This window comes from Ranitomeya variabilis, chromosome 6 (genome assembly GCF_051348905.1).
Source record: "Ranitomeya variabilis isolate aRanVar5 chromosome 6, aRanVar5.hap1, whole genome shotgun sequence".
NCBI classification, from domain to species: domain Eukaryota; kingdom Metazoa; phylum Chordata; class Amphibia; order Anura; family Dendrobatidae; genus Ranitomeya; species Ranitomeya variabilis.
The window spans coordinates 139,110,423-139,134,523 of record NC_135237.1 but is presented as its reverse complement, the minus strand read 5'-3'; the positions used below and the strand labels follow the sequence as shown (position 1 = coordinate 139,134,523).

Sequence of the window (24,101 nt, the reverse complement as noted above, 5' to 3'; positions counted from 1 at the left end):
ATCTTGTATACCCTGCACACGAGCGGCAAGCTGGTCCACACTTGTAATCAAGGTCTGGACATTCATGTCTGCAGCAAGCTTAAGCCACTCTGAGGTAAAGGGGAAAAGAAAAAAAAAATGAGAGAAGGAAAAAAAAAAACTCAACATTTTCTTTCTTATAATCCCACTTCTGCAATGCATTAAACATTTAATACTGGCCTGGCATACTGTTATGACCCCAGTGGACAGGGTCTCAGAGGAACGTGTAAGTCTGCAAGATACAAAAATCCAGCTCATAGGGCTGTGGTAACTGGGTTGACCAAATAGCTACTCCTAACGCCAACACTAGAAGTAGCCGGGGATCATGCCTACGGTGATCGCTAGATGACTCGCGCCAGCCGGAGAATCTAACTACCCCTAGGAGAAGAAAACAAAGACCTCTCTTGCCTCCAGAGAAAGGGACCCCAAAGCAAGATACAAGCCCCCCACAAATAATAACGGTGAGGTAAGAGGAAATGACAAACACAGAAATGAACCAGGTTCAGCAAAGAGAGGCCAGCTTACTAATAGCAGAATATAGCAAGATAACTTATCTGGTCAACAAAAACCCTATAAAAATCCACGCTGGAGATTCAAGAACCCCCGAACCGTCTAACGGTCCGGGGGGAGAACACCAGCCCCCTAGAGCTTCCAGCAAAGGTCAGGATACAGATAGGAACAAGCTGGACAAAAATACCAAACAAAACAAAAGCAAAAAGCAAAGAAGCAGACTTAGCTTGAAAAACAGGAACCAGGATCAGAGGACAAGAGCACAACAGATTAGCTCTGATTTCAACGATGCCAGGCATTGAACTGAAGGTCCAGGGAGCTTATATAGCAACGCCCCTGAACTAACGGCCCAGGTGAGGATATAGGAAAAGACAGACGCTCCAGAGTCAAAACACTAATGACCACTAGAGGGAGCAAAAAGCAAAATCACAACAGGGGACTTTTTCGGTTAAGGACCCTCGGATTAAATCGTTCATGTCCTGATGTATATGCCAGATTTTAGAACTATTTGTGGAACCTATCCTCACTCTAATTACTAATGCGCAATGATGAGAAATTCTGCTAGGCACATATCTAACATTTTAAATGGAAGGTAAAATATTGGGAGATGAACAAGCCAGATCTGTCCTAGAAAAGGACTTACGCACACTTGAATAATAAGAAAACACCTGTTTTTCAGCGTACTTCCAACGCCATAGCTCTGTTAAATGCTTGGTGCTCTGCTCTTCAATTAAGTGTATAGAATACTATGTCTGGACCACTTGTACGGCCTATAGTTGCAATAGTAACTGCATTAAAGTCATGGATGCATAATACAGGACTTACTGAAAATGACACAATCTTTTAGGAAATCAATTCCAAAAAAGCAGAGTCAAAAGGTGGGGGCATCTAAATGTTAACCAGTAAAAAAGGAAAAATTACCTAGTATACAGTGCACCATAAAATACGGTACCTTTCCAAAAGCATCACATGCAACCTGTGTAATTTCAAGTGGGAGAGATTTGGTCACTACAAAAGAGACCCCTCACGAATAGTTAGAATAAGTGGCATGGTAACCACTAGCAAGCCAGGCAGTTTTTAGGGCTAGAATATTCTGGCTTGTAAGATGCATCTCCTGTAAACAAATGATATGTGGCACTTGTTTCTTAAAAAAATCCATTACAATGGCTCTTTTAAATTTGGAATTAAGCCCTCTCACATTTCAGCTTAGCACATTAGTTGTCATCTCAAAGCATCGAAAGTGTATCTGACCCAGACATTACTACAGCCTGAGTGAAGGAAAGAAGGAAAATTGAGAGAAGACCAGAGCCAGAAGCAATCACTATACACACAACCAACACATATCATACCATACAGAAAACCACGTGTAATTATTAAAAATAATTTTCCCCAACAAGTAACAACATTATTCCTGCTGTACCACGTCTAACACTAAGTGGCATAGACCTAGACCTGAAACACTATCTGAAGAACTGCAGTTTTTCAGCGAAACCAGAAAACAAATATGTACTGGAAGTCCCAAATATGTGACCCTAGAAATTAAAGTTAAATAAGGTTAAAGCAGTTAGGATTTGGTAAGATAAATCTAATGAGTGCACCCACTGGAGCTCTTTATAACGTCCAAGAGTCCACACAGACAGGTATAGAAGCTATGATGAATGGTGAGGTATTTTTCCTCCTCAGTTATTCTCACGTTGAATACCAGGGGCAGCTTCATACAGGGCTGTGGAGTCGGTAAGCCAAACCTCAAATTCCGCAATATCCCTGACTCCTGAACCCACAGCACTGGTCACTACTGAGCATGTACATAAAGTGCAGCACAGATTCATCTCCACAGCACTAGTCACTACTGAGCATACACATAAAGTACAGCACAGATTCATCTCCACAGCACTGGTCACTACTGAGCATGTATATAAAGTACAGCACAGATTCATCTCCACTGCACTGATTACTACTGAGCATGTACATAAAGTACAGCACAGATTCATCTCAACTAAAAGCCAAAATCCTTAGATCAGGAACAGAACAGACATTTATAAGACATTTCATAACTTTCCCAAATTATTATGAAAAAAAATGTACAGCACATACAGTACTGAACTACTGTGCCCAATTTATTATAATTTAGGAGTAGGTCCATTTTATACCGACCTCACCAAAATGAATACAGACCCTGACTCAACAGCCCTGGATTCAACGTACACCAGCGTATTGGCAGGAGATGTTAAGAAACTCACAGATTTCCTATTCTCTACGCTTAACTTTGCAGGTAATAACAGTATTTATACGCCTTGGCTCGCAGCTTGGTGTGGAGTTTAGAAAATTGAGTACATTGTTTTCATATAGCAACTGAGAAATACATGTAAAAAGAAACCTGATTGTAGTTGTACAGCACTTCACCCTTCAGGCGGATATCCCCGAGTATGGCATCTCTACCATGGTAATGCAATAGTTCGCCAATAATGGCCTAGGAGGGCTTGGTTGTGTGAGAACTCTATGTGCTTGTTTCATGGTAAAGGACGGTGAGAAGACTTCTGCACGCAACAGATCTTTGAACTAGTTTTTGATGAAGGGTATGGCATCAACCCCTTTGGTTTTCTCTGATGTTATTTCCTCTGAGCCAATTTTAAAAAAAATCATCTGCTCTTTCACTAGAAGCATTGATTTGGTTCTTTAATTCTGCAATGTGAGCCGCACAGGCCTCAGAGTATCCTCTATATCCGAGATTCTGCACTCTGCCTCTGATGTGTGCCCTCTGGGATTCTGAAGCATGACTGGCAGAAAATTAAAGTTTTGCTGGAGCTTGTCCAGTTTAGTTACCAAAATGGATTGACAGTTGTTGATGGCTGACAGAATCTTGGCAAATTTCTAGTCAATGTTTGTAGAAGAGCAAGAGGACCTTTGAGGAGAATGTGGTTGGGAAGAAGTTAAAGGGAACCTGTCACCAGCAACAACATTACCCTGCATATATGGGGTTAATAACGCTACTAACATGCCCGGCGCCTGCACTTAGCCGACCGCTGCAGGGAGAATATGAACTTTTTTTTCCCCAACAGCATTCAGTTTCAGTAATGGGGTCGTCACCGGCGCTAGTTCAGTTATCGCTCTAAGAATACAGATCAGCAGCCATAACTGTGCCACCGACACTGACAGACAGTAGGGCCCAATGCAGGCCTGGGGATGCAATTACAGCAGCCGCTCTGTATTCTCAGAGTGGTAACTGACCAGCGCTGGTGGCACCCTCATGGCGCAGCAGCAGGGCGCGGGAGCGCCGCTCATACAGCACCCTCCTTCCACGCTTCACAGGGCACAGGAGCGCTGCCCACACGGGTCATCCAGCAATATACAGGCCCACCAGGGATGTTACGGCCTCTGTGTTTGACTACCGCTTTACATGATGAATCTGTATATCCCCAGCCTGTTCCCGGTCAAGCGACAGCTCACATATCAAGAGACTTATCTTCCTGCCCCATGCCTGCCACTCGTATATGTATCTAAACGTGCATCAAGTAACCCCATGAATAAGACCCGGGAGGGTGGAAACGTTGGGTTTCTATCTGCACTTTTTTCTTTTGTGGCAACCTGATTTGTGAACACAATAAACTTGTTAAGTACTTTTGCATCATACCAGTTCCGGTGCGGTGATTTTCGATACACGACCCTCATGGCTGAAACCAAATGCGGCCAGGGGAGAATAAAAGTTCATCATCTCCCCGCAGCATTTGGCTACGTGAAGGCACCAGACAGGGTTGTAACGCTATTAACCTGCAGATTAACCCCATATCTGCAGGTTCTTTTTTTTTTTTTTTTTGCTGGTGACAGGTTCTCTTTCAGAAAATCATCATCTGAAGACAGAGGTCCGGTGTGGAGCCTTGCGATGTATCCAGGATAATGGAGTATTGCTCCAACAGCTCTAATATGCATCAATGCGCTGTTCGGGGGAAATCCCAGCATGGACAAGGCTGGTCAAATTGGGAGGACTTCTCTTTAGTTTTTTCTTTGTAATTGCCAATAGCAATTTCAGCTTTCTCACAGTTTCAACTGATAAAAGCAGAGCCCAACATCAGGAATATATTAACAGCTGTAAAATGTTAATCGGGAAACAGTCTTAGTTCACAATGAGTAGATTAAGTTGCATAAGAATCCAGAAAGTCCAGCACTGAGAAAATGGCCTCTGAGAACATCAAACTCGGGACAGGCAGGGAGGCCTTTTCCACTGTTCCAAGCTGCACAATCTGCAGCAGCAGATCAGGAACACTGCTGACAAAAGAAGTTGTCCCTGCATGGTTGAACCACTGTGCAATATGGATTAGGAAAAGCACCAGGTTCTTCTTTATACTGGTCTCACTTTACCCAGCTTTTCTTGTGGATTTCTGATGTGAATTCACAACAGCACCCTTGGACTTCACCCTCCCCACTCTCCTCCATGATTCAGGCACTCACCAGGTGGCAGGAGCAGCCACTTCACACTTGACTGAACAGAAGCCACACCGCTCAGCAGCCAGGGCAGGGTGGGCCGCAGCACAAAACCATTGATCTGCAAGCAAGTATCACTCCAATACTGCTGCAGGGTGTTCCTGAAGTGAGGGTCTACTGATTCCTCAGTTCCAGTGAGAGATTACAGTCAAGATGGCAGGTTTACCTCAGGATGAGGGGTGTCAGGGATCTCTAACAAATGCTTTTAACAAATAAATTCACACAGTTTACATTTTGTACAATCATGGATTGCGAATAGTAAAAAGGGGTTGTCTAGGATCAGGAAAAAATAAATAGAGAAGCATTGGCACTTTTGTCCATCGACAAAATAGAATACGGCAGCTTGTGCAAAATCAAGTTGACTTTAATTCCAGACACAGCCTACATACAAATGTGGCGCTATTTCTAAAGAGAAAAACAAGAACCTTTAGTTCTACTGCTTAGGCATACCCTTTAAAAATCCTAAGGGCCTACCCTGTACTCTAGTACTGAATAAAAACAGCACAGTTCTGGGGCATCTGCAGTCGCACGTGTGTATTTGCAATGTTACTTGTACATCTGTTACTATTCACCTTCAGCTTCTCTAAGACCAATGGTTTTTCCCATCTGCGCGGTGAGTTTTCATATTTGGTATAATACTCCAAAACCTCCTAAAATGACATAAAACACATTGTTTTTCAGTGTAACGTTTGTGACTAAAGTTATACTAAAAACACAACCACGCACAATATATAATGCGCAAAGCTGTTTTATAGTCAATGTGGGATATTCCATTAGATTTACAAATTGACAAAAAAATCCCTAAAAATACATATTTTATTAACTGACTATACTTAATACAAGGGAATATTACACTAAAGAGTTCAAACCACATAGCATGACTGGGCATTATTAATGGGATAAATGCTGTCAGTAATAACGATTCCTATCTAAATAAATCCCACTAGAATTTTATATTGTTGTTATCTATTGAGGTATTGTGCTGCTGCAGTCAGTCTCTATACTAAACAAAGTGTTATCTAAAAATACCCTCGCTCATGCAGTTTTAAAAAATTGTCAGCTATTAGCCTCCCAACATGTTTCACCATACTGATGTCATCAGGAGAATGAGGAGATGATGCCAGTATGGTGAAACATGTTGGAGAGACTAATATCTGCCAATTTTTAAAAATCGCATACGCTAGGGTATGTTTAGATAGTAATTCATTTAGTATAGTGACAGAATGCAGCAACAGATAACAATATAAAATTCTAGTGGGATATATGCCCTCAGTAAACATGATTCCTATTAGTTATCCATGCCCAATCGCACTGTGGTTGTAACGGTTTAGTGCAATATTTCCGGTTATGAATTATAGATAAAAGTTATATTTTAATACTGTCTTAAGTTTAGGGATTTTACTCCTCGTTGTCGTAAGAATAGGAAGGTAGGTTGGAAACTTTTACAATTATTGATCAGTAATCGGGGCTCTACGTGGAAAAAGTGAACAGTGTATTTTTTTATTTTAGCATGTTTACTCTCACTGTCAGACATCTTTGCCCATCTGATCTTGGTACAAAGTAGGTCCACTGCACAGATTGGATTCTATTTCCATATACAATCGTCAGAGCCATCTTGGAAATCTTGGCTTGTCAACTCAATTGATAAAGAAAAAGTCCAAGTTCTAGTGATGCAAGTTTTCAATTTACATATCACAATATATAGCAGATAACCTGTTGTGCAGGCAGAATGTGTTGCTTCATAAACTGCTTCACTTGCTGCAAAACCAGTTGCCCTTTGATACTAAGCTGGAACAGCTCCCCCGAAGAGTTGGAAATCTCAACAGATGTTTTCTCTCTGGAATATAACAAAATAGAAAACACATGTAATATGTAGGCAGTATGGTGGCTCAGTAGTTAGAACTGCAGCCTTGCAGCGCTGCAGTCCTGGGTTCAAATCCCACCAAGGATAACATCTGCAAGGAGTTTGTATGTTCTCCCCGTGTTTGCGTGGGTTTCCTCCGGGTTCTCCGGTTTCCTCCCACATTCCAAAAACATATTGATAGGGAATTTAGATTGTGAGCCCCATCGGGGACAGCGATGATCATGTGTGCAAACTGTAAAGCGCTGTGTAATATGTTAGTGCTAAATAAAAATAAAGATTATTATTTATTAATATCATGTTATGCTCAATTTCATGACTAAGTTCATGAAAATGCATAGAAAAAGCCTAAATTATCAAGAAAATTAAACTGGAATCAAATCATGTACCACAAAAATCTAAAAGGTTGTCCAATACTTTTCCATTGAGGACCTATCATAATGCTAGGTCATCAATGTCTTATTGGATGGGGTCCGACACCCATCAACCTCACCAATAAATTGTTCTGAGTCGGTGGCTGGAACTGCTCTTTTGCAGAGCTGCTCAGTCGGTACTATCAGAAGACTGAGCAGCTCCGGCTGGTGGTCAACAACACCGAGAACAGCTGATCGGCATGGGTGCGGGGTGTCAGACCCCGACCGATCAGTGAAAGATCATCAATGGAAGTAATGGACAACCTCTAAAGTATTAGAATTTAAAAAAAAAAAAGTCAAACTGGTAGTGCCAGGTTCTATCAATTAAGGGAGGTATGTTACTGTGCTCAAACAGCACCACGTGACACGAAGCAATAGTAGTACTTTATGAAAAAAGTCCAGTGTTGTGCCCTTGTCATTGATGCAAGCTCAGGAGCCAAAACCGCATCTTTCACAGCAGAAAATAGTTAGGCTACACAACCATTATCTGCCTGTAACAGCAAGTGGAGCTGAGCCTGCTGGAGTGAACTACCTAAAAATGCCACTGCCAATATCTTAAAGAGCAAAAGAACTGGAGGAGGATGGCCACTTTTCATGCACTAGTTCAGAGTGATGAAGGGTCATTATGACAGCCAGGAGCCTGATGAAGACCTCTATGCCTTCAGTATAAGGTATAAGTCAGATCACTGGCTCAAGTCAGTCTCTCGGTGATCTGCTGTGAAGTCACTTAGCTTAAAATGCGGTGACCTCATCACTGACTTTTCCCCCATGTTGTTTAGGTCACCACAGTTCAGTCCTGCTGGTAATGCAGCCTCACTGACCGGTGGTAACTTCGATGATTTCACCGCTGGTCAATGATGCTGCGCTCGCAGCAGTTCATTCACCAGTGGTTCTCAACCTGGACAGTCGCATCTTGGCCCCATCCAGGTTTATCCCCCAGACGTGGATTACGGCGCGGGACAGAACGATGGACAGGTGATGGATATTGTTGTTTTTTACAATTTTTTATTATAGGAGACAAAGGATTCAATGGAATCATGCATTAGGTGAGTATAACTGTGTTTGTTATTTTTAAATAAAAATAGAAAACTGGATTTTGTTTTACTTCTAATAAAGGACTTTATTCTGACTGTGTCTTTGTTTACAATACAATTATAGGATTAGTAATGGATAGGCATCTTATAGACTCGTCTCAACTACTAATCTGTGGGCTTGATGTCACCTGACAAAACAAAGATGACATCAACCCCACTTGCCACTGCTACAGGGCGAGTGGGAAGAGCCGGGCAAAGAGTCAGAATTGGCACACCTAATAGATGTGCCTTTTCTGAGCAGCTGCGGGCTGCTATTTTTAGGCTGGGGAAGTCAATATCAACGGCCCTTCACCAGCCTAGAATACCAGCCCCCAGCTTTACCAAGGCTGGTTGTCAAAAATGGGGGGACCCCACGTCATTTAAAAAAATATATAATTAAATAATTTTTAAAAACAAGCGTGGGGACCCCTCTATTCGTGATAACTAACCATGCTGAAGCTGACAGTTGAGGGTTGCAGTCACCAGCTGTGAGTTTTGCCTGGCTGGTTATTGAGAATACAGGGGAACCCACATCAGATTTTTTATTTTATTTATAACGCAGATGGTGGGTGAGGAAAACTTCCATCAGCTGCTCCTGTTGTGACTGTTATTAGCGGCAGCAGGTGTAGGCTGATGGGAGTAATAGTTCCATTACCTGCCACCAGTTGTTATTATTCTCACATAAATGCAACTCTCATCATTCTCCCTTGCTCATGCTGATCGCCGGCAGAGCAGGTGAGAATGAGGAGAGCGGTCTTCAGCACCCAGCGCCGGGGACCAGAGCTTAATAAGGCCAGGTTCACATTGCGCTGTTCGACGCATGCGTTAAACAGACTGCAGAACACAAGTGCCTTTTAAAGATCACGTTATGCGATCGTGCTAATGCTCCATCTGTACTAGCGGTGACGGACCCCGAAAAGCTGCAGACCGCGTCTGAGGGTCCGTCACAGAATGACGGCACATCACTAACGCATGCCAATTATGACATGCGCTAGCGATGCGCTACATAATGGCAGTCAATGGGTGCGCTAATGCATCCGTTACATAGCGTTAGGGCCGCTATGTAACGGATGCCGTCAGCGGATTGCCATTAACGCAATGTGAACCTAGCCTTACTGTAACGCTTCTTCCCTGGTGCCCGTCCATATGGTAGTGATGTGGCACATGGTTGCCACACGAGTGCCATAAGTATTACACACACGGACATTGACATCTTCGGTACCGTTTTTTCCGGTACCGGAAATATCAGAATGTGTGAAACCGGCCCAAGTTCCACCGCCGCTTTTGGCATACAGAGGACACTGGAATTGAAAGACTGACATCTGTTAGTTGTTTTGTAAAGACTCCTGGTTTTGGAATACAAATACTGATGTGTGAATAGAGCCTTAGACATTGATACACTCTAGGATTCACATTACAAGTGTGGTTTGGGCAGCATGAACCATCTAATCAGGTTCCCTTTAAGAAAACTGATAAGTGCAGTTTAGGGCATGCAAGATATCTTTCATTACCTTTTAGCAAGTCTTAGCCCATTTTCAGCCAAAGGTTGAACCATATCAGAAAACATGCTGGCATTTTCTCCACTAGAATTCCCAAGCAGGAATCTTGCATGAATTCCCTGAAAAAGAAACATTTCAAACCAAATACAATACAGTTCGAACAAAACAAGGTATTTTTTTTATTTTGGAAAGCTCAGCTCCTCACAACTGAAAAGAGTGGAATGTAATTAAACAGTCTCTGCAGCATAATGGAAACGTGGGGCCACAAAAACAGTTAAGTTCAGCAACACTGGCTTTTTTTTTTTTTTTTTTTTTTTAATTTCCCTGCCAGAGTGGCATAACCAAGGCAGGTTTCCTGCCCTTAATATACTAAATCATCCGCATTTTCTGTTATTTTTTTTTGGAGCCGCTCCAGTCGTCTTCGGTTTGTAAAATGCCGGATTGCTCGGTGAGCAGGCGGTCACTTGTCCATGCCAGTCTATGAGAGCCAAAAAGACTTTCACTGAAAGCTTGTGACAGTTACCTCCGACTGCTGGTCATTCAGGAGCTAGGGTTAAAATATGGTGGAAAGGGACTGGAGCAGAGGGAAAAACAGAAGTATATTATGGGGAGGGAACATTGCTCCATGCACAGTTTTATAGCTTAAAAACATTGAGGTTTGTGAAATCCAACAAAAATCCTAAAAGAAAGTGGAGATGTCGATTCCATCAAATAAGTGCATGTAACCAGGGGAAGTCAACAACCAAAAAAACTGTACAAGATAAACCTAAGTGCATGTTATCCAGGTGAAGAAAACTCCTCACTGTACTGGGATGTTTCAGGAGAGTTTCATATGAGGTATCTTGTGTTTTTTGTAATTACATTTTTGGGAAATAATTTTGGACTCCTGTTCTCGGTCTCCACTGATTGCTCCATATTCTAGTGGACACACATATACACATGATGGAGGGTCAATAGGAGTTGTCATTCCTCTTTAACAGATGCTATTGTAATTTCTTCCTATTGCTCAGAAAGTGTTCATGTCACAGTAGATATAGCAGTTCTACTTGTTGTATCAGTCCTATAGCCAACATGAAGATGAGGAGTGAAGAATTGTCATTTAGCATGTCATTATTTCCAATAAGTAATACTATAGTAGTATTACATTTAGAGGCAGATCTATTCCTGATATGCAGGATCCACCATCCCACTTGCTGAAGATTGACAGATTTCTCACCGATACCCCCTGTATCTGCTTTGCCTGGTTAATAAGAATCTGAATTTCTAGTGTAGGTACACTTTAAAATAAAACTGTCAGGGTGACCACCTCCTCTCAAACCCTCAAACCCAAATCACTTATAAATGGTCATGTAGCTCCTTGAAAGATGAGCCAATTTCCATATATATATGCGTGCGTGTGTGTGTGTGTGTGTGTGTGTGTGTGTGTGTGTGTGTGTGTGTGTGTGTGTATCAGCCACGCCCACTCCACATAGCCCCAACCAAACACTAAGCATCTTTCATGGAAATAACACAATTTATTTAATAACACAATTTATCGGCACAGACCACCCTCTGCCACAGACAGCAGGGGGAGCCCAGAATCAGGAACTTCTCTTTGTCTGGCATGAAGCATCCTCATTAACTTAAAACTTCAAACACAGATTAAAAAAAAGAAACACAAGACGAATTTCTCCAACCCAGGTATCATTTTAAATCGGTGTAACAGCGCCAACCTGACAATGTTGGGTCTGACGGGATGATGTGGGATATTAGGGGTAGTAGTCTGGTGGCTCTGGCTGACGGGATGATGTGGGATATTAGGGGTAGTAGTCCGTTGGCTCTGGCTGACGGGATGATTGGGATATTAGGGGTAGTAGTCCGGTGGCTCTGGCTGATGGGATGATTGAGATATTAGAGGTAGTAGTCCGGTGGCTCTGGCTGATGGGATGATGTGGGATATTAGGGGTAGTAGTCCGGTTGCTCTGGCTGATGGGATGATGTGGGATATTAGGGGTAGTAGTCCGTTGGCTCTGGCTGATGGGATGATTGAGATATTAGAGGTAGTAGTCCGGTGGCTCTGGCTGATGGGATGATGTGGGATATTAGGGGTAGTAGTCCGGTTGCTCTGGCTGATGGGATGATGTGGGATATTAGGGGTAGTAGTCCGTTGGCTCTGGCTGATGGGATGATTGGAATATTAGGGGTAGTAGTCCGGTGGCTCTGACAAAATGATGTGGGATATTAGGGGTAGTAGTCTGGTGGCTGTGATGGGGTGATGTGGAATATTAGTGGTAGTCGTCCGGTGGCTCTGGCTGACGGGATGATGTCAGATATTAGGGGTAGTAGTCCGGTGGCTCTGGCTGATGGGATGATTGGGATATTAGAGGTAGTAGTTCGGTGGCTCTGGCTGATGGGATGATGTGGGATCTTAGGGGTAGTAGTCCGGTTGCTCTGGCTGACGGGATGAAGTGGGATATTAGGGGTAGTAGTCCGTTGGCTCTGGCTGATGGGATGATTGGGATATTAGGGGTAGTAGTCCGGTGGCTCTGACGGAATGATGTGGGATATTAGGGGTAGTAGTCCGGTGGCTGTGATGGGATGATGTGGGATATTAGGGGTAGTAGTTCGGTGGCTCTGGCTGATGGGATGATGTGGGATATTAGGGGTAGTAGTCCGGTTGCTCTGGCTGACGGGATGAAGTGGGATATTAGGGGTAGTAGTCCGTTGGTGATGGGATGATTGGGATATTAGGGGTAGTAGTCCGGTGGCTCTGACGGAATGATGTGGGATATTAGGGGTAGTAGTCCGGTGGCTGTGATGGGATGATGTGGGATATTAGGGGTAGTAGTCCAGTGGCTCTGGTTGATGGGATGATTGGGATATTAGAGGTAGTAGTTCGGTGGCTCTGGCTGACAGGATGATGTGGGATATTAGTGGTAGTAGTCTGGTGGCTCTGGCTGATGGGATGATGTGGGATATTAGAGGTAGTAGTCCGGTGACTCTGGCTGATGGGATGATGTGGGATATAAGGGGTAGTAGTCCGGTGACTCTGGCTGATGGGATGATGTGGGATATAAGGGGTAGTAGTTCGGTGGCTCTGGCTGATGGGATGATGTGGGATATTAGAGGTAGTAGTCCGGTGGCTCTGGGACGGGATGATGTGGGAAATCTGTTCATCTTTGCACCGAAAGTAAAAACCAAAAATGTTGTTTACCAAAAGGCTCTTGAATGAGTTGAAAATAAACCGCCATCAATATTTGGGAAATCATTTAGTTAATTTGTGTTACAAATCTGTAGTGGTGAATATATGATGTGAAATGTTTTTATGTGCAATATAATCATTATAATTTGTTATAACTGACCACAGTTTGCTTCAGCTAGTTAGTTATACAATCATAACTGTAAAATGTTCCGCCTCCTTGCTTTATTCCCAGTCTAGCACTACCTCCTGTTGCTTGAACCACAGCTAAAAGGCTATATAGTGAAATCAGTGAACCGCAAGTCAGACAGAAGGTGGCGGTAGGCAGGGAATAAGCCAGGGAGGTAGAGGTTGGGGGAAGTGCTCCAAATCACACCCAGAACACTTAAAGTGACACTGTCACCCCCTCCAGCCGTTATAAACTAAAAGAGCCACCTTGTGCAGCAGTAAAGCTGCATTCTACCAAGGTGGCTCTTTTAGTTTTTGTTGCTGTTATTCCCAAAATAAAGCGTTTTATAACTTCTCCAAAATACCTTTCTTTAGACCTGGAGGCAGGTCTGAACCCCCACAGTGTGTTATGCAGTGCGGGGCTGGAAGGCGGGGGACCTGGGGGAGCATCTGACAAGCGCAGTGCGCATGCCCAGGAATCCCAGCCCCGCACTGTGCATAATGCATAACACACTGCGAGGCGGGGATTCAGTAGCTGGGTGGCCGCACTGCCCGCACAGGCGCAGTCTGCAACCCAGCAGGTGAGGTCAGACGGCCAATGCTCAATGCGCCTGCCCAAGGCAGAACAGCACAGCGCAGGCGCCGGATTTCAGAGGAAAACAGCGCTGAGGGGGAGGCGACCAGCGCCCCAGAAGATATGACTGACGGCAGTTTGGCGCTTCAAAGAGGGGGGTTCAGACCTGCCTCCAGGTCTAAAGAAAGGTATTTTGGAGAAGTTATAAAACGCAAACAACCGTCTGAAGAACACAGCTCCAAACGTGTCTCAACAAACAGAAGAGCAGTATTGTAAATACACATAGCTCACTGAGCAACAGGAAGGCTGTGACAGGAGAGGAAATAAATACCTTTTGTTTGCTGAGCCTCAGTCCTCCATGCACAGCCACTCAGCAAGGGAAAGATCTATTGCATCTCATGTAACAGCCCTGCTCCAAGGTCAGATGTGCCAAGTGTGTTTTAGATACGGTTCTTCTGTTAGAGATTTGTCTGCAGGCTGTCTTGAAGTATGACTAGTACAGGCTAGAGTTTGCAATATGTAACACGAGATATTTTATCATGTTCTTGGATAACTCATTTGAGATGCTGCCAACTTTGAAATAAATGTGAAGTCATACTGGATAAAGACAGAAGCTGCCCTTGTTAGCTTTGCAAACTAGTGATAACATATGCTTGAGCTAGTGGGTTATCAAGTATTCTATATTAAGAGTTGTCTTTACCTGTAATATCCCAGCAAGCTTAAAAAAGGTAAGGGCAAGAAAGAAATTCCAGTCACGCACTTGTGATGATATACCTCGACAGCGGCTATAGATACTAATCAGATCATCAAATGCAGGCATTCCTTTAATAAATAAATAAATAAATAAATAAATAATAACATTTTGCAGTGAAGAAAACCTTTTGTTTCTTAAAATTAAATCTCCACCTTTTGTCACCATGTTATCCAAAATTCTGAGCTGGTTAATTAATGATATGTTTGTATCGATAGGACTATTATTTTTCCAAATCTTCTGCACACACAAGGCATTAAAGGGATTTTCTGGGAACAGCAACTAACTAAATACAAAAAACTGAAGGAAATGCATTTTGAAAAATAAAATTCCTAAATGCCTGTAATTAGCAAATCGCACTTTTTTTTGTCTAGGGAGGTAATCAGTATAGCATTAAAAAGGCCGCTGCCTCCTTACACTGACAAACCTGGAAACAATAGGACAGGTGTCTTTGAACATCCAGCTCCCTTTATGGCTACAAAGAGGTGCTTCCAGTGGATATTCTGAATACTGGACATACCAGCGGTGCTAAGGTGATAAGAGGCTGCTCACACTGCTGTCCACCTTGTCTTTCTGAACCCAATACTGGAAATAACATGGATGCTGAGGTGAGAAGACAGCTCACACTGCTGTTCACCCCATCTATCTGATCTAATACTGGAGATAACAGGGGTGCTGAGGTAAGGAAAGGCTGCTCACACTGCTGTTCTCCTTGTCTTTCTGAACCAATACTGGAAATACCAAGGGTGCTGAGGTAAGTAGAGGCTGCTCACACTGCTGTCCACCCCGTCTATATGATTTATTATTGGAGATACCAGGGGTGCTGAGGTAAGGAGAGGCTCCAATTTCTAGGGAGAATTCCAGAAATGATACCCCATTCCTTACAGTTACAGACAGTGTCATTTAAACATTCAATAAATGTTTTGCACACTCGATATTTAATCAAAATATCAGATATGAGTTTTTAGGGGCTTCTACTTTGAGGTCAGTCCATTTCTGCACTTATTACTCTATGCTATATAAAGTTCCTTTGTGTAGGCGTTTCATATGATATTCAATATCTATAATATAACGCTGGGAGCGTCACTCTGTCCGAAGCCTTTATACACTGCGCAAGCGCTGGCGCAGTCTGGACCCCACAGAGTGACGCTCCCAGGAGATCGCGGTATGCGTAAGCACTGAACGCACACTGCGATCTCCAACGGAGAAGCAGGGACGAGCCAGGAGGGTGAGTAGGCTATATTCACCTGTGCCCCCGTTCCACCGATGCACGCTGCTCTGTCCTCCACATCCTCTGCCTGTGACGTTCAGGTCAGAGGGCGCGATGACGCGCTTAATGCGCGCCGCCCTCTGACTGAATAGTCACAGCCAGAGGATGTGGAGGACAGAGCAGCGTGCATCGGTGGAACGGGGGGACAGGTGAATATAGCAAGTGCCGGGGGCCTGAGCTAGCGCCGACTCCGGCACCTGACCCCCACAGCGCGCCGGTGTCCCCGCCTGCTCAGGCCCCCAGCACTCGGCGCCCAGCACAGCCGCCCGCAGTCACCACAGCCACGCACAGCCGCCCGCAGTCAGCACAGCCACGCACAGCCGCCCGCAGTCAGCACAGCCACGCACAGCCGCCCGCACTCACCACAGCCACGCACAGCCGCCCGCACTCACCACAGCCACGCACAGCCGCCCGCACTCACCACAGCCACGCACAGCCGCCCGCACTCACCACAGCCGCCCGCACTCAGCACAGCCGCCCGCACTCAGCACAGCCGCCCGCACTCAGCACAGCCGCCCGCACTCAGCACAGCCGCCCGCACTCAGCACAGCCGCCCGCACTCAGCACAGCCGCCCGCACTCAGCACAGCCGCCCGCACTCAGCACAGCCGGAGAGAGAAAGATGGGAGCAACATATGGCAGAATGGAAACAGGAACAGGCAGAATGGGTGCAGCACATTACAACAGAATGGGGGCACAGGATGGGAGCAGCACATGATAGAATGGGGGCACAGGATGGGAGCAGCACATGACAGAATGGGGGCGCAGGATGGGAGCAGCACATGACAGAATGATTGCGCATGATGGGAGCAGCACATGACAGAATGTGGGCGCAACACATGACAGGATGGGGGTGCAGGATGGGAGCACATGACAGGATGGGGCACAGGATGGGAGCACATGACAGGATGGGAGCAGCACATGACAGAATGGGGGCACAGGATGGGAACAGCACATGACAGAATGGGGGCACACACATGACAGGATGGGGGTGTAGGATGGAGCAGCATATGACAGGATGGGGGCGCAGGATGGGAGCACATGACAGGATGGGGACGCAGGATGGAGCAGCACATGACAGGATGGGGGCGCAGGATGGAGCAGCACATGACAGGATGGGGGCGCAGGATGGAGCAGCACATGACAGGATGGGAGAGCAAGATGGGAGCAGCACATACCTGGATGGAGACCATATACCAATATAAATGCTCGCCACCCGGGCGTAGAACGGGTTCAATAGCTAGTTCAGTATAACCTTCATTACACACTTTGTACTGGCCATAAATTTTGCCTCCTTGTCTGATACTCTTTTCATAAACTTTGGCTCAGTGTTATCCCCACATATTGTGAATTTAAAAATATAATTTAATTGAATGAATATTAATAATACACTAGGTAAGGAAGCCAAGGCCTACTAGACAAGACAGATTGCAAACAACCCAAGGGACACTTGGCACAAGATTAAAGGGGCATTCCCATCTCCAAGATCCTATCCCAAGTCTAACAATAATTTTAGTAAATACATCAAATTAGAAATGTGGTATAGCTTTTCTGATCACTATGTCTCTTTCCTCATGTGAAGGCATTGCAGGACCTTAGGTATCCATGGTTATGACCATTGGTATACTGACAGCCTGTTGCCTAGTGGTCATAACCATGGATACCTAAGATTCTGCAATGCCTGCACATGCGGAAAGAGACATAGCGAGTTAGAAAAACTATACAGTTGTGGCCAAAAGTATTGACACCCTTGCAATTCTGTCAGATAATACTCAGTTTCTTCCTGAAAATGATTGCAATCACAAATTCTTTGGTATTATCTTCATTTACTTTGTCTTAAATGAAAAAACACAAAAGAGAATGAAGCAAAAAAGCAAAACATTGATCATTTCACACAAAACTCCAAAAATGGGCCAGACAAAAGTATTGGCACCCTCAGCCTAATACTTGGTTGCACAACCTTTAGCCAAAATAACTGCGACCAACCGCTTCCGCTAACCATCAATGAGTTTCTTACAATGCTCTGCTGGAATTTTAGACCATTCTTCTTTGGCAAACTGCTCCAGGTCCCTGATATTTGAAGGGTGCCTTCTCCAAACTGCCATTTTTAGATCTCTCCACAGGTGTTCTATGGGATTCAGGTCTGGACTCATTGCTGACCACCTTAGAAGTCTCCAGTGCTATCTCTCAAACCATTTTCTAGTGCTTTTTGAAGTGTGTTTTGAGTCATTGTCCTGCTGGAAGACCCATGACCTTTGAGGGAGACCCAGCTTTCTCACACTGGGCCCTACATTATGCTGCAAAATTTGTTGGTAGTCTTCAGACTTCATAATGCCATGCACACGGTCAAGCAGTCCAGTGCCAGAGGCAGCAAAGCAACCCCAAAACATCAGGGAACCTCCGCCATGTTTGACTGTAAGGACCGTGTTCTTTTCTTTGAATGTCTTTTTTTCTCCTGTAAACAGTATGTTGATGCCTTTGCCCAAAAAGCTCTACTTTTGTCTCATCTGACCAGAGAAAATTCTTCCAAAACGTTTTAGGCTTTTTCAGGTAAGTTTTGGCAAACTCCAGTCTGGCTTTTTTATGTCTCGGGGTAAGAAGTGGGGTCTTCCTGGCTCTCCTACCATACAGTCCCTTTTCATTCAGACGCCGACGGATAGTACAGGTTGACATTGTTGTACCCTCGGACTGCAGGGCAGCTTGAACTCGTTTGGATGTTAGTCGAGGTTCTTTGTCCAACATCCGCACAATCTTGCGTTGAAATCTCTTGTCAATTTTTCTTTTCCGTCCAGATCTAGGGAGGTTAGCCACAGTGCCATGGGCTTTAAAATTCTTGATGACACTGCGCACGGTAGACGCAGGAACATTCAGGTCTTTGGAGATGGACTTGTAGCCTTGAGATTGCTCATGCTTCCTCACAATTTGGTTTCTCAAGTCCTCAGACAGTTCTTTGGTCTTCTTTCTTTTCTCCATGCTCAATGTGGTACATACAAGGACACAGGACAGAGGTTGAGTCAACTTTAATCCATGTCAACTGGCTGCAAGTGTGATTTAGTTATTGCCAACACCTGTTAGATGCCACAGGAAAGTTACAGGTGCTGTTAATTACACAAATTAGAGAAACATCACATGATTTTTCGAACAGTGCCAATACTTTTGTCCACCCTTTTTATGTTTGGTGTGGAATTAAATCCAATTTGGCTTTAGGACAATTCTTTTTGTGTTTTTTCATTTAAGACAAATTAAATGAAGATAATAATAACAAAGAATTTGTGTTTGCAATCATTTTCAGGAAGAAACTGAGTATTATCTGACAGAATTGCAGGGGTGTCAATACTTTTGGCCACAAATGTACCACATTTCTAATTGGAGGTATTTGCTAATATAATTACTACACCTACTACATATTGGGATAGGATCTTGGAGATGGGAATACCCCTTTAAGTAAGCTGCACAAGCTTGAAAGCCTCTACCCTGGACAGATTCAAGAAATAGGAAATGCCACAAGGCTGGGAGGTTCTTTTTTGCATGTAAAAAATAGCTTTTTCTACAATATTTGCCTACTCTTACATTTTGATGACTTTTGAACTAATTGCTGACTTTCAGAACAGAATTTTTCCCATCCAGATTCAAGGGAGGAGGGGGGAGTTGGTGAGAAAAAAAAAAAAGGGAGGAGCCATACATTGCGGATCTAAATTTGTCATGTGTACCTTCATTTAAAATACCCACCATCAATATCACTAGCGGACTTGTTACTATAGTTTCCAAGAAACTGGAGACCTCGAGGCCAAAAATACAACGAGGTAAAGTAAGCCAAGTCGGACGTAGCATGTCCAATAGTTGACAGTTCCCAATCAAGGACAGCAATTACACGGGCCTGGAGAGAAGTATTTAAAGGGTTATTCTCATTAGAATGAATGGTTAAAATTGTAAAGTGTTCTTTAAAAAGAAAAAACCCACAACCCTACCTCAGTTTGGTGGAAAATGACATTATCGATCCTGAAGTCTCCATGGATCAGCGTTTCATCATGGTCATTGCTTGGCACATTTTTACTTAACCAGTCTGCCAGTTGGTTCATTGCAGGTATATCCTTATGCGCTGCCCTTTCATATTGCTTCTTCCATGTAGTCACCTGCCAATAGATAATTTCATATCTTTTTACAATATCAAACAAACAATATAACAGGTTCAATGTGCAAACCTATGCAAACCTGGCTAACTGCTCGTAGGCTTTGGTTAGAGCATCTCATTAGTAAAGAAACTTCAGCACCAGTGTAAAAATTATCTGCTGTAAAATATGATGTACAATAAAAAAAAAACACAAAAACACAACATCTTTTGCTTTACTCTGAAGGTGATAAGATTGTTGATCATACAGTCTGGTTGGCCCATATACACAGACCTTAAGACATGCCATCACTATTTGGTCAGTGGTCGTATGACCTATAGGGCTCCCACCCATCCGGAGAATAAATGGGATGGCTTGTGTGCTGACAAATTGAGAACTGCATCACCTTTAAGAGGCATGTATAACATATACATTATACCTGTACATACACATGCTTGTGGGCCTCTCCTGCATTAATGTCACTTAAAAAAACCAACCGCTAGGAGAACAGGGAACTTTTATCTCTGTTAGAATGGTGCAGTAGTGCCCTATATGACTGCTGAACATGGTGATCATACTGTATATTACAGCAGAATAGAGAACAAATGAAGCATCAGTTGGACAAGTGCACTGTGAGGGAATAGAAGTGCCCTGCTCTCCTAATTGATGCAAGTCCCAGTGGATGGACCCCCATCTACCTATAACTAGATGATACGTTATCACCTATCTTCTTGGGACAAGCCTTGCAGCTGGGGAGGAGAACAGTCCTGGTTCTAGAGAAGTGCTAGATTACGGTAAATACTTATTCTTCATAAGACTCCTTTCCATTTGACTTTATACACAAAGAAACAGTACACAGGTTTTTATGATGATCACAAAGCAAAAAAGATTTTGCCTACGAAAATAAAAAGGCCACATTACCTGCCGCTGACTGTATCCTTTTCCTCTGCCATATCCAGTAAGATTTAATGTATGTATGTTTAATGAATGGAGATGGGCAAGAGTTTCAGTGAGTGCCACATACAAGGCTGATCTTTCCGCAGGGCTGACATCTGGCAGGGAGACATCTCGGAATATGCGTCCCTGACCAAGACAAAAAGGGAGAAAAGCACCAGAAACTATTACATTACATCTTGTATTAAGGCATTTCCCAAGATGGACACATTGGTGATACATTTCTGATACCTGAGGAGCTTCATTGACCACTAAAATGCAATTTCTGATAGCAGTAAGGAGTTTAGATGCTGCAGTGTGCCAAGTGTGGCTCAACTCTGTGGAGCTGGAGAAGATAGTTGAGCACAGTGCTTGGTTGTTTTTACTAGTCCTCTAGACATGTATAAATGAGGTCGGTCACTCTCTCGTGTAGTTTCCTAACAGACTGACCAGCACTTCTGTCCATACAATGGCTGCTGGTGGAGGAGCAGTGACCAGTCCTGTCCATCAGCCTCCTCACACAGTAAAGCTGATTTTCTATTAGATAAGGCTGATGGACAGGACTGGTCACATGCTCTTCCACCAGCAGCCATTTTATGGACAGAACTGCTGCTCAGTCTGCAAGGAAACTGCACCAAGAAGAGAAAGTGATGACCTCTGAGACCTAGTCAGTAAGCTCAATCTGACAGCCTAGGAGGAAAATGTATAACTATTTTATCGGAGCTCAACTCATGTATGGCTTCAAAGTACATTAAAAAGTGACCATGCAGGAAAACAAAGCCTGTAAAAGCAAAACAGTCACAAAACCCAGTTATAAAATTGAGTTTTAGCTTAAAAAAAAAAAGCGGCCAACTTCTTGAACCATTTGTCAATGTTCTTTCATCACAGACAACCCAGCTTAATGCCCCCAAACACATTAGATAGCTGTCAGCCGACAGATCTCTCCCGACTCCCCGGACACAGGAATGCTTGGCTTGGCCGGTCACTCTTGTGTTTTCTGTGAGAGCGCTACAGCCAGAGGTGTCTCCGGGGGTCTTGTGTCCCATGAGAATAAAAAGAATGGACACTGAAATTCCGAAGGCTGGATCCATCTGTTCCCCATCTGTTGGGGGAGAATCAGGAGGGACCAATACACATTAGACTGTTTGTGATCCTGCCAATATCATCCGTCATGAACGTCTTTATTCACAGGTGTATTGGGGCCTCTAATACGCGACCCACCACAGCGACCAGCAGTTCTTTCATGGGAAGATGCAGCTTCAGCAGTTCAAAACCTCTAAACCTCAGTATATGGCAGCTGTACAGCACTGGCTCAAATGCCTTTTATCTATATATATAATTGTCTAAGGGGTACTTCCGTCTTTCTGTCGGCAACTTCCGTCACGGATATTCATTCGCTGATTGGTCTCGCCAGATGCCTGTCATGGCTGCCGCGACCAATCAGCGACGGGCACAGTCTGATTAGTCCCTCCCTACTCCCCTGCAGTCAGTGCTCGGCGCACGCTCCATACTCCCCGCAGTCACGGCTCACACAGGGTTAATGCCAGCGGTAACGGACCGCGTTATGCTGCGGGTAACTCACTCTGTTACCGCCGCTATTAACCCTGTGTGACCAAGTTTTTACTATTGAGGCTGCCTATGCAGCCTCAATAGTAAAAACATCATTGTTAAAAATACTAAAAAAAAAATAACAAATCATTATATACTCACCTTCGGCCGCCTTTCCGACGCTCCGGTGACCGGTCCATGCAAGCAGCAGGTTCCGGTGCTAAGGTTGGTGTGCGACAAGGACCTGCCATGACATCACGGTCATGTGACCGCGACGTCATCACAGGCCCTGCGCGAGAAGGACCTGCCATGACGTCACAGTCATGTGGCCGTGACGTCATCGCAGGCCCTGCGCACCTGCGCGAGAAGGACCTGCCGTGACGTCACGGTCATGTGACCGCGACGTCATCACACCCTCGGACCGGAAGCGGTCGCCTGAACCGAACATAGGCGACAGAACTACAAGGGGCCCCTCGGAAGGTGAGTATATGTTTATTTTTTATTTTTTAACCTGTGACATACGTGGCTGGGCAATATACTACGTGGCTGGGCAATATACTACGTGGCTCTGTGCTGTATACTACGTCGCTGTGCAATATACTACGTGGCTCTGTGCTGTATACTACGTCACTGGGCAATATACTACGTCACTGAGCAATATACTATGTAACTGAGCAATATACTACGTGGCTGGGCAATATACTACGTCACTGGGCAATATACTACGTGGACATGCATATTCTAGAATACCCGATGCGTTAGAAGCGGGCCACCATCTAGTATTTTATAACAAGCTGGAATCAGTGGCTGAATAAAACAAAGGGTCAAAAAAAAACCAATGCAGGTCATCAAAGTATAATTCGAAAAGTAATTGTTAAGCGTTAGGACACATGAAATGGGGTGAAATAGTAGTGAAAAACACCTTAACGGAATTGTTGGCTTAAGAAGATTGCCATATATTTTTAGTACTTTCAATATGACAGTAAATTAATGAAGCTATGACAACATTTATAAGTGGCTTGGAGCAAATTTTCAGCCATCCCTGCAGTTTACTGATTAACACTGTCAGGATTCGGCGCAGGTAGTCATCATGTGAAAACAAGTTTATGATTTGCGTACTGCGCTTCCAGTCATGTGCCGAAAAGATTCTCATAAGCTTCTCTCAATATTTTATAGTGGGGAAGAATCAGCTGACATGTGACAGACAGTATGCAAGCCACATAATTGTGATCATGTGCTAACTGCAGTGTGCAGTGTCTGCAGTGTGATTCCTATAAGTGTGTCCAAGAAGTGTTTAGATTAATTTAGAATTAAAACCAGAAGCATGTATGCAGACTGTGCCCTGCTATCTGCCACCATCGCACTCTAACCAGCATGTCTATTCTTCCTACAGGTATGTTCATGCACCCAGCTCTCCAGCCTGCTCTCCTGCCTTGTCTGTCTATGAAGTGTTCATAGTACATTACCCAACTTTCCACACAGACTTTCCTCTGCTCCTAGCATTCACATGGTATGCCTTTAAGCTAACCCCAACTTACCCAAGTGTTATTTATGACTTTGTTTACTCTGGCTTGATTGTATGCATCTGGTCCACCCTTAATTCTCTGACCAAGATGAACAGAGACCACTCCTCTCTGCTTCACACCTGAATGCACTTAGTTGGACATATATTGCATGTCCCAAGTCTGCATTGACTTTAGTCTGCAGTGTGATTCCTA

The 24,101-nt window shown here is 44.1% G+C and overlaps 1 protein-coding gene across 1 annotated transcript in view; it reads right to left on the bottom strand.

Annotated features, from left to right (window-relative positions):
- Nucleotides 1-24,101, bottom strand: part of ACAD11 (acyl-CoA dehydrogenase family member 11) — a 106,957-nt gene that overhangs the window by 50,675 nt on the left and 32,181 nt on the right. Inside the window, exons 4-10 of the mRNA XM_077269055.1 lie at nucleotides 20,824-20,985; nucleotides 19,762-19,926; nucleotides 19,523-19,670; nucleotides 14,474-14,595; nucleotides 9,866-9,972; nucleotides 6,721-6,844; nucleotides 5,580-5,657 (exon numbers count right to left, since the gene is read on the bottom strand). Coding sequence (XP_077125170.1) covers nucleotides 5,580-5,657; nucleotides 6,721-6,844; nucleotides 9,866-9,972; nucleotides 14,474-14,595; nucleotides 19,523-19,670; nucleotides 19,762-19,926; nucleotides 20,824-20,985 — 906 coding nt within the window. The remainder of the gene's footprint in view (nucleotides 1-5,579; nucleotides 5,658-6,720; nucleotides 6,845-9,865; nucleotides 9,973-14,473; nucleotides 14,596-19,522; nucleotides 19,671-19,761; nucleotides 19,927-20,823; nucleotides 20,986-24,101) is intronic.